The sequence below is a fragment of the Naegleria gruberi genome (genome assembly GCF_000004985.1).
Source record: "Naegleria gruberi genomic scaffold NAEGRscaffold_50, whole genome shotgun sequence".
Classification (NCBI taxonomy): domain Eukaryota; phylum Heterolobosea; class Eutetramitea; order Acrasida; family Naegleriidae; genus Naegleria; species Naegleria gruberi.
In genome coordinates, this window is record NW_003163277.1 from 321,354 (window position 1) to 334,783 (window position 13,430).

Sequence of the window (13,430 nt, forward strand, 5' to 3'; positions counted from 1 at the left end):
TTAAATTTGTAGGTTGTTTCTTATTTCTAGATATCTCAATTATAGTTTGGAGTCTTTGAAACAACTTGTATACCGTTGAACAATTCCTCATTCGTTTCAAGGAAGTACATTCTTCGACGAAGAGATATCTACTTTAGTACATTTCAGTTATTCTTACAAAAGCTATCCTTTCCACTATTCTACTTTAAAATCCAGCAGTGCTTACTTTGAACACCAACAATATTTTATCTGCTTAATACAACCTCTCCTCTTGGCCTAGGTCATGTTGTGTATTCTGCTTAAAACACTCCAAGGTACAATTTGGTAAAATTCCTTCCAAAATAGCAACTAGGGGACTTTTTACAAACAAGGTATCGGTAAAGAGTCCACTCCAATATTCAAGCAAACTTGGAACTGCAGTAAAGGTAGTGTATTGCATCTGGAGCAGGACAGTGTCGCAACTTGGATTAACACTACAAACTACACACCTCAGAAAGATACTAAAGCAAGAAATGAGCTAAAACAAAAAATTAGTGTGAAACAAAAAACATGTGCGACGAGAAAAGCAAGCCAAAAAGAATCGTTTCCTAATCCTTGCTTTAGGTGCGAATAGATTGTAGTGCATGGATATCACGAAGCCCTCCAGGCAAGTCATTTGCTTGTCTATCCAACAAACGACGAGCACCTTACTTTGACATGATCCTCAACACACACCTCCCTCTCTATTTTATTTGTTAACCACCCTTAAACAAAATGCCTCAAAGTAGAACAATTACACCAAATTTTCCCTCCATCAACATGTTCCTATTTCATCGAGAACCGTACTTTTTAGATTCGAGTGAGGATAAAAATCGTATTCAAATCAACAACAAGAACAATAATAGGGATGATGGAGAAGCAAAAACAATATTAAGGATGAGAAGTTTGGATGAAACTGTGCGGGATGATGATACGCATTCTTCTTCAATACATCATCAAGAAGCCTTGGAACATGTTTTTGGTAAGACAAGAACATCTTCCGCTACAACGAGAACAGTATCACAAAATTCAAGGAATACTAATTATTTTAATGCTAATACAATAGCAAAAAGCGAGAATAACAACAACTACAAGAAAAACCTTATTAATCACCTGATAATATTATTATTAATTACACTCTTAGTTGTACTTCCAACCTTTGTAGAGTGCCTACATCCATTCGCCACATACAATTGGAACAATGATGATGAGATTTGGTTTGCTCAGTCGGCACCATTTTCTGGCCCTAGTAGCACAATTGGGACAGGTAAGTAGTATCAACATGTAAATGTTCTATAGTGAGTACTTTAATTAGAATTGAGAAATGGAATATTAGCTGCTTTTAATGAAATCAACTCTGTTGGAGGTATATTCGGAAAGAAGAAGCTGAGATTGATCAGTATGGACGATGGCTATGAACCACCCAATACAGTTCGCAACATTAATAATTTTCTGAATGGAAACAAGACAATATTTGGATTTATTGGAGTGGTAGGCTCACCCACTATTCTTGCAGCCTATGATTTGGTAGTGTCGTCTGGTCTTCCTCTGATTGGAAGTTACACAGGAGCTACATTTTTGAGACAGCCCTTTCATGCAAATTTTGTAAACATTAGACCATCATACTATGATGAAACAGCTGCAATTATGGATGTATTGATTGGAAAAAACATGGCGAGGAAAATATCAGTCCTTCATCAAGATGATCCTTTTGGAATTAATGGATATGAAGGAGTTAAACGTATACTTGACCATATGGGAATTCCAATGTGTTCATCAGGAAGTTATCAAAGAAACACACTCAACGTTGAGGATGCATTCTACAAGATTGCAAAGTGTGATCCAGATGCTATTGTTGTAGTGGCACTGTATGCACCAGCAACAAAATTCATCAAAATGGTTACCAACTCGACCCTTTACCGAAAGGATATTTTATTTGCAGCAACCTCAATAGCCAGCGATTTAATTGTAAAGGAGCTAGGCCCTGAAATTGCTCCAAGAGTTCTGTTTTCACAAGTTGCCCCTTCTCCAACAGATACATCCTCGACCCTTGTTAAATCTTTCATCACCGCAAGGAAATCAATAGATTCTAATTTTACACAAGGTACATTTATTGAAATAGAGGGATATATTGCTGGAAAAATGACGTATCACTTGCTCCACAGAATAATTGGATACATGTCCCCCAGTAACATGCTGACTAATCTTTACTATTCACAAGAAGTTATGTTTGACAATTTGAAATTAGGACCATTCTCTTCAGTGTCTGTCAAGGATCCTGTTTACCTTATTCAAACAAATTTTTCCACTCAATTTGATTGCAATCAAGGCTCAAAATCAGTTTGGAGGACGAAAGCTGATTCTAACTTGAATTTCTATAATTATGCACCTCCATTTTCATGGTACACTTCTGGCACATGTATTTCAACCCCAGGCGATGTCATCAATCCAATTTTATTAGCACAACTTGTTTATAACAATCTAGGATCTTCTAATACCTATCTCACTAACGGAATTAAAGCCGCCTTATCCACTGCATATGTCCAGGGAAGACCTATACATCTACTAACTCGCACTTACTCAGATTTCCAATCTCTTATTTCCACCACTCAAGATCTCGTTGAAAACTACTATATTACTGCATTGGTTGGATCTTCTGGATTGGGAGAAGTTATTAGTTTAAATACTTCCTCTATTGATCTATTCAGAGAGATATTTAAAACATCCTTCCCACATATTCCTCTGATTGGAAGTGTAGTTGACAATCCGTCAATCATGTCAACAACTGGTTCGTTGTTTATCCCATCCATGGTAAACATTAGAAGTACAATCATTGAGGAAATTGGAACTTTGCTTCAACATGCATTCAAAAGAGGAGTTACCAGAATATCAATAGTGAACTGTCCTGCATACGTCCATATCAACAAAATTTTCAAACTTTTAATGTCAAAATTGCAACTAACAATTGAGAGTGAGCATGGATGCTCAGATACCATTCTTTTCGATAGCATCTCGATAAACCCACAAGTGGTTCTAGTAGCATGTGCATCTGCCATTCTCCCTGGAACTCTTTTAAAGTTGGATGCAAGTAGTAATCTTAGACAAGATGCATTGTTTTTTGTTTTGGAAGAGAAGAAAAAGCTAGTCTTGTCAAGCCTTGAGAGTGGACCTAAAGGTGTACAAAGACCTATCTTATATAGTTCTTCATTCCCAGATCCAAAAATCTCGGCCGTAACCATTGTTTCAAGATTTAAATCAACTACACCGCCTCTAACAGATCTTTCTGGGTATTATTCTTCTGATTTGGCTCTTGAAGGATATTTTATTGGAGAGTTTGTTGGATCAATATTGGGATCAGTTGCAGATTCAGCACCCTCAATAACAGGTCAGGCAATTATTGACTTTATATACAAAAGTCAACAGATAGTGGTGAGAGACCAAAAGTATGGATACTTTATTAGAGACAAGAAAAATTCATTGTGCAATATTGGGTCGAGAACAAGATTTCTATTCCAGATAAGAAATTGTTCAACCTCAATACTATCAACAACAGGTTTCCAACAACAATCATGTTGTTTACAATCTGTTTTAGAGGATTCCAGTACCCTCAACTTTAGAAGACCAATGCAGTTCGTTAGATTCAAACCAGGAGACACTGAACAACTTACCATCGAAGCAATAGATGATTTTGCAAAAGGAGTAATATCTTTCATTAATGATATTAATACCATGGGGAAATATTCATTTGCCTTTCAATTTCTTACTCAAACTTTTAATGGATCTTCTGATATTCAAATGTTAGCTAACGATTTAACCTCTAAACAGCAAATATTTGGTGTTATCGCTCCAGATGTAGATTATGACATTGAAATGTTTACGAACATTAGTTTACCAATTATCGGCCCCAAAACTGCTAACATGCAATACAGAAATTACAAAAAAAATGTAATTAACATCTACCCTTCCTTAATAGATGAAATCTTCAATTTGGTTGAATTTTTCCTAAAATTTAGTGACGCAATTACTATTGTTTATGAGTCCTTGGATGTTAATAATTATGCTCAACCCCAGGTATTGAAAACTATCCAAAATATAATAACTAACAGACAACTTTCAAGAGTTTCCCTCACTTGTATGACTTGTGTCAGTGATCAAGCAGGGTCAGTAATAATTATGGCAGAAACAGAAGAAATCATTCAGTTTATTAGAGCAAATCAGAAGATAATGAACAGAGTTGGTTTGATTTCAGAAGCATATGAAGAGCATGATGATCTTAAAGAGTTGTTGTCCCTTCATTCGAATGTTTACATGTCCACTATAGTATCCCTCACAACAGAAATGACGGGATTTGTGGAATCTGAATTCACAAAGCATTTTCAAGTTTCGTTTCCAAACGACGTGCCAACAATAGAGTCTATAGATGGTTTCGTTTCCTTTTTGTTTGTTGAAAAAGTATTTGAGTCATTCTTAGATAGAATACAACCAAGACAACAACAGGCTTTCATTGACAAGATATATAGTCTCTCTGTTTTAGATATTGGTGACATTACTCTTGGAAAGTTCACCAATACCTGCAATCAAGGAACAAGAAGATTGTACGTTAGCAGATTTTCCCTTAGTAACACAAGTGAAGTCATAACAGTCACAGAACCAAACAGTCTTTTCACAATTTCAACATGTGGGTATAACTTCCCTTCCCCTGCAGTCATGGATTATCTTTATTATATTCTAATTTCTATATTGGCTATAATTTTTTTGATTGTAGCCATGGGAATATCAGGTTTATTAATTTACAGACAGTATAAGGCTAAAAAGTCACACCTTCATGCTCCAAAAGGAGGAGTCATTTCTTTTGCGTTTACTGATATTCAAAATTCTACTGTATTGTGGCAATACAATGAGAAAGCAATGAAATTAGCTCTTGCTATACATAACAAGATAGTTAGGGATAATATTAAGAAATACAGAGGTTACGAAGTCAAAACTCAAGGGGATTCATTCTTTGTTGCTTTTAGAAAGATAGAAGATTGTATTAATTGGGCATTCTCTGTTCAAAGTGATTTATTGAAAGCAAATTGGCCATCTGATATTATTACACAGTATGATTGTAGACCAGAATTTGAGGAAGGAACAAAAGTTTTGATTTATTCTGGTTTGAGGGTAAGAATGGGGCTTCATTGTGGTCAAGCTGAATATATTTTTGATAAGACTGTGAAAAGACCAGATTACTTTGGCAACACCATTAACCAGACTGCCAGAATTCAAGCTCTTGCAAGAGGAGGAGAAATATTATGTAGTGAGGCCATGTTACAAGAAAGCAAATATTTATTTAAAATTTCTGGCCCAAGTTTCGAGGAGGAATTGTCGCATCAATCCTTAAACATACCAAGAAGAAGCTCTGAATCCACATTGTCAAAGAAGCGTAGATCAGTTGTTCCTGGATCCAATCCAATCTATACAGCCGAAGATTTTGGATATTGCTCCCTAAAAGGTATTAAGGAGGAAGTCAGAGTCTTTACACTTAAAAATAATGATATGAAACTTAGAGTTTTTCCACCTATTGGAAGATACAAAAATATTGAGGAAACATCGAACAATACCTTGCGATCGATTGCTTCCGTTCCAACATTTGAAACATCAAGTATCAATGGAGATGATATCATTGTGCACATTCCTGATCAAGCATCAGACAACCAAAAGAGCAAACCTGAACGGTTGAACACTCAAGCGATTGAACTTCCAGAGATTATGATTTCTGGTGTAGATAATAAATAAAATGGTTTAATGGAAAGAATTTACTCCATTTTCAAAAGTTGACAAAGTCTGTCCAAGTCTGGATGATTTTCCATATATGCAACAGTATCTTTTTCAAAGAGAGCAAATAATTCATCATCAACTTCATCGAGTCCCTTATCTCCCAACCCAGGAACATTCAATCTAAAGTATTCACACAAACTCTTTCCTTCCTTAAAGAACTCGAGCTGAGCAGTAGCCATTTTGTGAATTCTATCACTGCTCAATTGTAAGTTTACCACTGAAAGTAGTGTGTTCAATGTTTGAGAAATACCCTTGAATGCCTTCATGATTGACTTTTTCCTTGGTTTAGTATTAGTTCCTTGTGGACTTAAATTTAAATTGACTTCTTCATCTCCATCTTCTTCACTATTTTTCCCTGATAATGCTCCTGTTCCCAAACTAACAAAAACAAACTTGTCATGATTAGGGAATATTTGCTTAGCCTCATACATTGCTAAAATATAATTTTAAAACACAACACTTCTAATTAATACTTACAAAGTTGAATTGGATTATTTGCAACAACTGCACCATCTATAAATTCAGAATCACCAATTACTCTTGGCTTGAAGTACATTGGGGCAGCAGAAGTAGCTCTAATAACATCCATAGCTGTAATACCAGCACCTGTGCTAGTACCTCGGTAGAATGATGGCTGTTTCTTTGATGAGCTTGTTAAAGATGAAGACTCACTTTCCTCTGTGTAGTCATAAGGGTCGCTGTATGTTCTGAAAACAAAGGCTGTTGGCTCATCCAAGTTCATTTTAGGATTCGAAGATTTGTCCATTGTAGAGACAAGGAATGTAAAAGGTTTCTTTTTGTGAAGAGTATTCAAGTCAACATCTTGAGTAAGATTCATTGAGGTCATCTCAAGATGATATCCATCATACCAACTTCTACCTCTGAGGACTTTCATTGTCTTGACAAGAGACTTGTTGTGGGTTGTCTTCAAGTCAAAAATATTTTTACCAATGTCAATATAATATTCTTTAGCAAGCTTCATTGGAACTCCTCCATTAATAAGCAATGCAACAATTCCACCAGTACTTGTTCCAGCAACAATGTCAAATATTTCACAAATCTTCTTACCAACTCTTTCTTCAATTACCTTTAAAATCTCAATCAAAATAAGACCCTTCATACCACCACCATCCATAGAAAGTACCTTTACAGTTTTGCCTTTCTTTTCCTCTCTGTGTTTGGAAAAGTTGGTAATGATATTGTCATTATCATTTTTCCATATTGGAGATTCTTCGAGGCCAACTTGTTCATCTTCAATTTTAACGTTAAACAACTTTCTTCTTCTATGAATTCTCTCTTTCAGTAAATCTCTCAAATAGATTGGTTCGGCAAAGTGAATCTTTGTACCTTCTTTGTGGAAAAATTTACATTTTTGCTTTACAGGATCATACTTCTCTTGCAAATACTTTTCCAACCAAAACTTTCTATCCAAAGTTTTAAGAATCAAATAATCAAATTTGTATTCCTCCTTAAACTTTGGACACTGCTCAAGAAGAGAATTGATCAAGTTCAATAGGTAAGTGTGGTTCTTGATCTCTTGTTTTTGGTGGAACTTTCTGTACTTTTTGAGAATTAATCTCTTTGGAACATAATAAATAAAATTGGTATCTCTATTTCTTTCTTCCTCTATTAATAAATCCAAGTAGTCTTCTGGAGTGAAAGGTAAATTTTCTTTGCATGTTGGGGTTGCATCATCAAACTCGTCACCCTCCTTACCTTGTTCGTTTGGAGTAGCAGGAGATGGTGCTGAGTTTGATACCTTTGCGTGTTCTTTTTCTTCCTTTTCCTCTTTTTCTTTCTTCTTCTTTTCAATATCTCTATATTCTCTATAGTATTTCACCAAGGTTTTTGGTAAAACATTCTTACTCTTGAGCTTTTTACCACTTAATTTTTCAATGACTCTTCTAGCAAAGGAAAACGAGTGGTAATTATAGTAGGAGTATTTCTGTTTGGTATTGTATTCATTGATAATTTGACATGTTGTGTCTAATACTTTGGAAAGTGGTTGTTCAGACAAGTTGAATTCAATTGTAGGACAGTCAGATAAATCAATCTTATCTGTCGAAAATTGATGGACCAGAGAATCTTCAAGCCAAACATAAATTCTATTAAAAATTTTAACTCCAAATTTGATAAAATCTAAATCTCTAATCCATCGATCTGCCATTATTCTAATAGGTTCAAATTTGGTCATGTAGGTATCAATATCCATCATTATAAGTTCAACTTTAACACACTTGATATCAAATTCTGACCCAAAAACTCCAGCAGCATGAGTCAAGTTAAAGCTTTTCACTCTTCTGTGAGCTTTCTTCTTGAGTGGTGATTGCAAGCTAGGAGTCTTTTTATCTAGGGCGACAACACTACCAGATCTAAGTAAACGAGGAGATACTGGCGAAATTCCTTGGTTATCAAGTTCTTGGAAGGCATTTGAAGTCACAGGAATAGACCTTGGTGAAAATGCATTAGCTGCCACCAATGGTGAAACTGGAACAAATGGTGAAGCAGAGGGATCAATCATGAATCTAATGTCACCATCCCTATTACTAGCCAAAATATCAGTATCTCTCTCAACAGTTGATGGTACACCTGAGGAAATATCGTCTGCTGAATCAAAACGGTTTGTGAGTGTAATTTTCTTTGTTGGTGTTTTAAATCCTGGCTCATCAGCAGTGCTGCTGATGATAGAAGCATTCCACAATGTAGCACTATCACTCAATGCCCTACGATGAACGTATTGTTCGGAATTATTCTCTGATGAACTTGTTGATGTTACTACTCTTTCCACTTTTCTATTATTTTCTGTACAATTTACTTGTTGGTTTTGAGGGAGTTCGAGCTGAATTTCATTTGAATCATCTTCCTTAATTGAATTATTTTGTGTATTATCATTATTAATAACGGTTACAGATGACGTTTTTGTCTCATCTTCCCCAACTGTCTTGCCTTGCTCCGTAGTACTATGTTGTTGTTGTTGATTCACCTTGTTCCATCTTGTTTGCCTTATTATTTGTAACGGCTATATTTAAGGCTGATTGTTGTAGATCCACAGCAAGTGATACGTTTGATGCAAGTGATGGTGTTTTTGAGGTGTTTTTTTGTTTATCCTTGTCAGTAAGACGTCCACCTGCACCACCACTAGTATTTGTTGGCGGGAAATTGAGATCCTTATCGTTATTGTTGGTGGTTGATGATGATGTCGATGATGATGATGAATCATTCATACTCTCCTCATAGGGAAGAATATAATTTTCATACGGAGTGTAAAAGTAATATTGTTTGCAATAATTTAAATGATCAACTTGATGATGATGATTAGGACTATCATTATGGGCTGATGATGATGATGAAGCCTTCTTATAGGAACGTGATAAGAATAATTGTTTGGCCTTGAATTCATTATAGACTGTTCCACACATTTCACTGATGAAACCATATTGTTGATTCTGCCAAATATTCCTCTTATTATTGGGAAGGATCACTTCATCGAGTTGATTGTGTTGTATCATGTTCGGATAAGTCTCTACCAAATATCTGGTAAAATAGACTGGTGATTGGGCAATCTTATTCTTGAGAACATTCAATCGATTAATGTCCTTCTTATGGGCCAGCACAATATCTATATCATGATCTTCATCATCCTCTTCTTCAATATCATGATCTTCTTCATCTTCTTCTTCTTCGGATGAATCTCTAAAGGCAACCTTCTTATGATGATGATTATTATTATTAGTAGTAGTAGTAGTACTGGTGATGTTGGAACTATTAGAACTGTTATTACTAAAAATTGTTGGTGCTGTTGGTGTACCTCCTGGTGATTGAACACTAATGTTGAATAAATTGGCTTCACTATTCGAATTGCTCATTGTTGTGGAGGTGGTAGTAGTACTGGTACTTGTACTAGTAATTGAAGAAGTTGTGGTTGTAATGGAGGAAGATGATGAAACATGAGGAATTGGTTGATTAAAGGCATCAGCTGAGAGTGGAGTAACTTTGTGTTGTTGCTTGGAAGACGAAGAGGTACTTTCGTCCGATTGTTGTTGTGTGTTGTGGAAACTGGTCATGGGTAATGTCAGTTTAAACTGTGGAGGAAAGGGATAATGAAAATGGGTTTCAGTGTGGTTGAATGACCAGCTCTTTCAACCTAATGAATGGTGTTTCGTACAAAATTGATTCTTTTTTTTTGAGAATGTTTCGTCTACAGTCTAATAGAGTTAGGAGGATGACTGAAGTAGAAAAGGTGCGTCTTTATGAATTACCGTGAGAGGAGTGAAGGACAACTGAGGTTTGTGCTCAAAAGAGAGTACGGTCTTTTAGGCGTGTGTACTTTTTTTTCAGTGATGTGAAGAAACCTTTAGAATAAGAATAAGAAGAATCAACAATTATTCATTCAAAATACTCAGGTTCAAGACAGAAAAGCAAAGTAATATAATCGACCTATTAATCGTACAAAAAACTGGATCACTTTCATTTGTAATTGTCTCCTTTTTAAATCTGACTTGTGACTTGACTGGGTCTATTTGGTTTGATTCCATGTCATGCAATTTTGTAACACAGATATTTATTCCTTGAAGAAAAGTACTACACCAATTGTAATCCATTCCTTTTTCATTTGTATACACTAGAATACTAATTGAATTTAATTCACATCTTAAAACTCGCACTCGTGAAACAATTAAAAATTCAAAATAAGCGCTCATGCAGAATTTCCACAAGTTATCTTTAAAATAAAAAATTTAAACGTTTATTAATCGTATGAACCCGACGGGTTCGTCTTGATGATATTACGAATATTAAATAATAAATTCTTTCTTGTTGGGATTGCTTTGTTCATTTCTTGTAACTCTGTGGACACAAATACTTGGCTTGAACACCCTATGCTGGAACCCCGGGTAGTATAGGGTACGGTGACTTAACCCGACGTAAGTATTGCGGCAACACACTGTGGTCTCAGGGTCAACAGTGTAGTTACTGGGTGGTACGACATTTTTTTTGAGACGCTTTAAAATAAAAAATGAATAGAATGAGTCGGGCATATTTTCAAATGTGGAGGTGCGAAGGGTTGGGATGTCCTACTACTAATAATCATCAAGCTAGGACGGTGGTATCATCGTCGGGTGGTGAGAAGGATCATGATTGGAGGCGCACCAATTCAATATTAAAATTATTTAATCTTTTTGATCGGAATAGTAGCAATAGTAGTGGTGGTTATAAATATTGTAAAAATAATTTTTCCATGATGATGATAAGTTTTGGAGTGATGATCATGTTGTTAATGTCATTATTGAATAGTACGAGTTTTGTGAATGCTGCTGAAGTGCCATTATTATTGGGAAGTGGATCTTCACTTGTTGAAGAATTTCATAAAGAAGCAGCAAATTATTTTATTGGATACATGAGAAGAAGTGTCGATGTAATGTATGATGCCTCTGGATCGGGGACTGGTGTGAAAAATTTATTTAATTCGAATGGAGTTTATTCATTTGCAGCAACTGATTATGGATTAAAGGCAGCTGACAGAAAAATTAATACAGATGCAAAAGTGTTGCCAATCATGACAACATATATTTCAATAATTGTATGTAGGATAGCGAAAGAAATTAATATTGAACATAATTAGAGTAATATTGAAGGATTGAAGGGTGGTTATTCAATTACCTTTTCCCAGGAGGCGCTTGTAGGAATATTTAATGGAACCATTTCCAGATGGAATGACCAAACATTGCAATTGTTGAATCCATCACTTGCACTCCCAAATACATCAATTTATGTGGTTGTTAGAAATGATTCAAGTGGCACTACTGACATGCTCACTACTGGATTATCATCATTTTCAAAGGAGTGGGCTTCAACATATGGATCGGGAACTTTAATCAAATGGTCATCCCTCTTATCGAACAGAATAATCTATGCAGAGGATGCCAAAGATGTTTCTTTCATCATTACTAGCACACCAAACACTATTGGGTACTCTACACCTACTACTTTTGAGCAGCATGCTCCAGCAACTATCAAAACAAAATTAGGAGCTTCTGTCACTCCCTCATCGAGCTATCTAAAAGGTGTAATAACAAGTGGAATATCATTTAATGAGAATTTTATGCATCCTTCTGTGGTTATAGATAGGCCAGATATTTACCCATTCGTTGGTGTTTCTTATATTGTCTATTTGTCATCCACAATGAATGATTGTGTAAAGGCTACTTATTTGGGCAAGCTTTTGGAATATTATACTTCAGATAGAGCTACCAAGATTATTGAGGATGCCGCCTTTTCTTCACTCTTCATTGATGCATCTGTAAAGGAAAGATATATGGGATATTTGAAAAATTTCACATGTAATGGTAAACCTGTACTGAGTTCCAGTTCCATCACTCAATATTCGATAGCACTTTTAATTTTATTGATTATTCAATTATTATGTATTTTATAAGTTATATATTTTACAAAACCAAAGCAAATAATGCAACGATAACCATAATTAAGGAAACAAGATGCATACTCAATACATTTGCGCTATTAACTCTTGTATCGAAAGTGGTATATGTTTGTACATAATCCAAATAACTTGTAACATTTGTATAGATACCTCTATTTGAAACCGATCCTGCAGTTCCACATCCGTTAGGTCCAAAACTAACAATACCAAAAACAATATAATCATTTGTAGAATTAGGAGCTTTGTAAAATAATGGCCCTCCAGAATCACCTTGACAGCTAGTTATCATTAATTAATTATTGGAATTAATATTTTCAACTTAAATAATGAGGAATAAATACACCTACCTGTCATGTCCTTTTCCATCGCCAGCACAGATTTGTTTTGGTGATGAAGCATCCAAGTTAATAGCATTACATTTACTCATATCAACCACAGGTACAGTAACTTTCATCAAATCTGTTGGAAGTGGTTGAGTATCAACAGTTGTTCCCCATCCAGCAACAATAGATGAGAAACCAATAGGAATTGATCCAATTTCCAAATAGGCAGCCTTAGCTGTTTTACCGTCCAATGTCATTGCTGATTCCAATTCAAGAATAGCTATATCATTTACAACATTATTATTTGAATCACTATATTGAGGATGGACATGAATGTTCTTTATCTTAATATATTTACGTTGTACATCACTCACAGAATTTCCACCATATACAGCAATCCAAGGTAATGTATCAGGGGGACTGAAACAATGGGCAGCTGAGAGTAAATATTTGGAATTTATAATTGAAGCTCCACAAGTGTGACTGTAGCTTTTGGCGCTGATATCATCAGCCTGTTGGAGTGAGACAATGAATGGAAATTCGTTGGTGCTTGCCTTTTCACCATTGGACACTTTAGAATCTCTCACTTTAAGTTGTTGAGCAGTTGATAATTTAGATATTAAGGCAACAATACTCAACAGAAGGAGGGCAAGAGTCCTCTTCCTTCCACTGTTACTACTTCCTCCGATCAACATTGTGTGAATTTTTATTGTTGTTGAAATAATTAAATTGGAAGTGTGAAGGACAAAACCAATCCAAAGATTACTGTGGAAGAGGAAATAGAGCGTTCTTTTAGGAGATAATTTGATCATTCTTTTATTATATTTCACAACTATATTGAAGGAACATCATGT

General features: G+C 35.3%; 4 protein-coding genes across 4 annotated transcripts; 2 read left to right on the top strand and 2 right to left on the bottom strand.

Annotated features, from left to right (window-relative positions):
* Positions 1 to 732: 732 nt before the first annotated feature.
* NAEGRDRAFT_51940 (uncharacterized protein) lies at positions 733 to 5,772 on the top strand (the record flags this gene model as incomplete). The annotated part of the gene is made up of 3 exons (XM_002672844.1): positions 733 to 979; positions 1,163 to 1,264; positions 1,364 to 5,772. 3 exons carry the CDS (start codon positions 733 to 735, stop codon positions 5,770 to 5,772), a joined length of 4,758 nt encoding a protein of 1,585 aa, XP_002672890.1.
* Positions 5,773 to 5,780: 8 nt separating this feature from the next.
* On the bottom strand, positions 5,781 to 8,673 carry NAEGRDRAFT_81084 (patatin domain-containing protein). Its single transcript, XM_002672910.1, has 2 exons — positions 6,292 to 8,673; positions 5,781 to 6,247 (listed from the first exon to the last, which is right to left on the bottom strand). The coding sequence occupies exons 1-2, from the start codon at positions 8,333 to 8,335 to the stop codon at positions 5,793 to 5,795; spliced, it is 2,499 nt and encodes an 832-aa protein (XP_002672956.1). The 5' UTR covers positions 8,336 to 8,673; the 3' UTR covers positions 5,781 to 5,792.
* Positions 8,674 to 10,828: 2,155 nt separating this feature from the next.
* On the top strand, positions 10,829 to 12,607 carry NAEGRDRAFT_81085 (periplasmic phosphate binding protein-like protein; the record flags this gene model as incomplete). The annotated part of the gene is made up of 2 exons (XM_002672845.1): positions 10,829 to 11,392; positions 11,435 to 12,607. The coding sequence occupies 2 exons, from the start codon at positions 10,829 to 10,831 to the stop codon at positions 12,245 to 12,247; spliced, it is 1,377 nt and encodes a 458-aa protein (XP_002672891.1). The 3' UTR covers positions 12,248 to 12,607.
* On the bottom strand, positions 12,597 to 13,271 carry NAEGRDRAFT_71987 (uncharacterized protein; the record flags this gene model as incomplete). Its single annotated transcript, XM_002672911.1, has 1 exon — positions 12,597 to 13,271. One exon carries the CDS (start codon positions 13,269 to 13,271, stop codon positions 12,597 to 12,599), a length of 675 nt encoding a protein of 224 aa, XP_002672957.1.
* Positions 13,272 to 13,430: the final 159 nt, after the last annotated feature.

What these genes read in the sequence shown, in the direction of transcription:
- NAEGRDRAFT_81084 (XM_002672910.1), bottom strand. Translation starts at nt 8,335, where the DNA reads ATGATTGATCCCTCTGCTTCACCATTTGTTCCAGTTTCACCATTGGTG. An exon ending in AAATAATCCAATTCAACTTT is followed by an intron (nt 6,248 to 6,291) that starts GTAAGTATTAAT and finishes ATTATATTTTAG; the next exon opens with CAATGTATGAGGCTAAGCAA.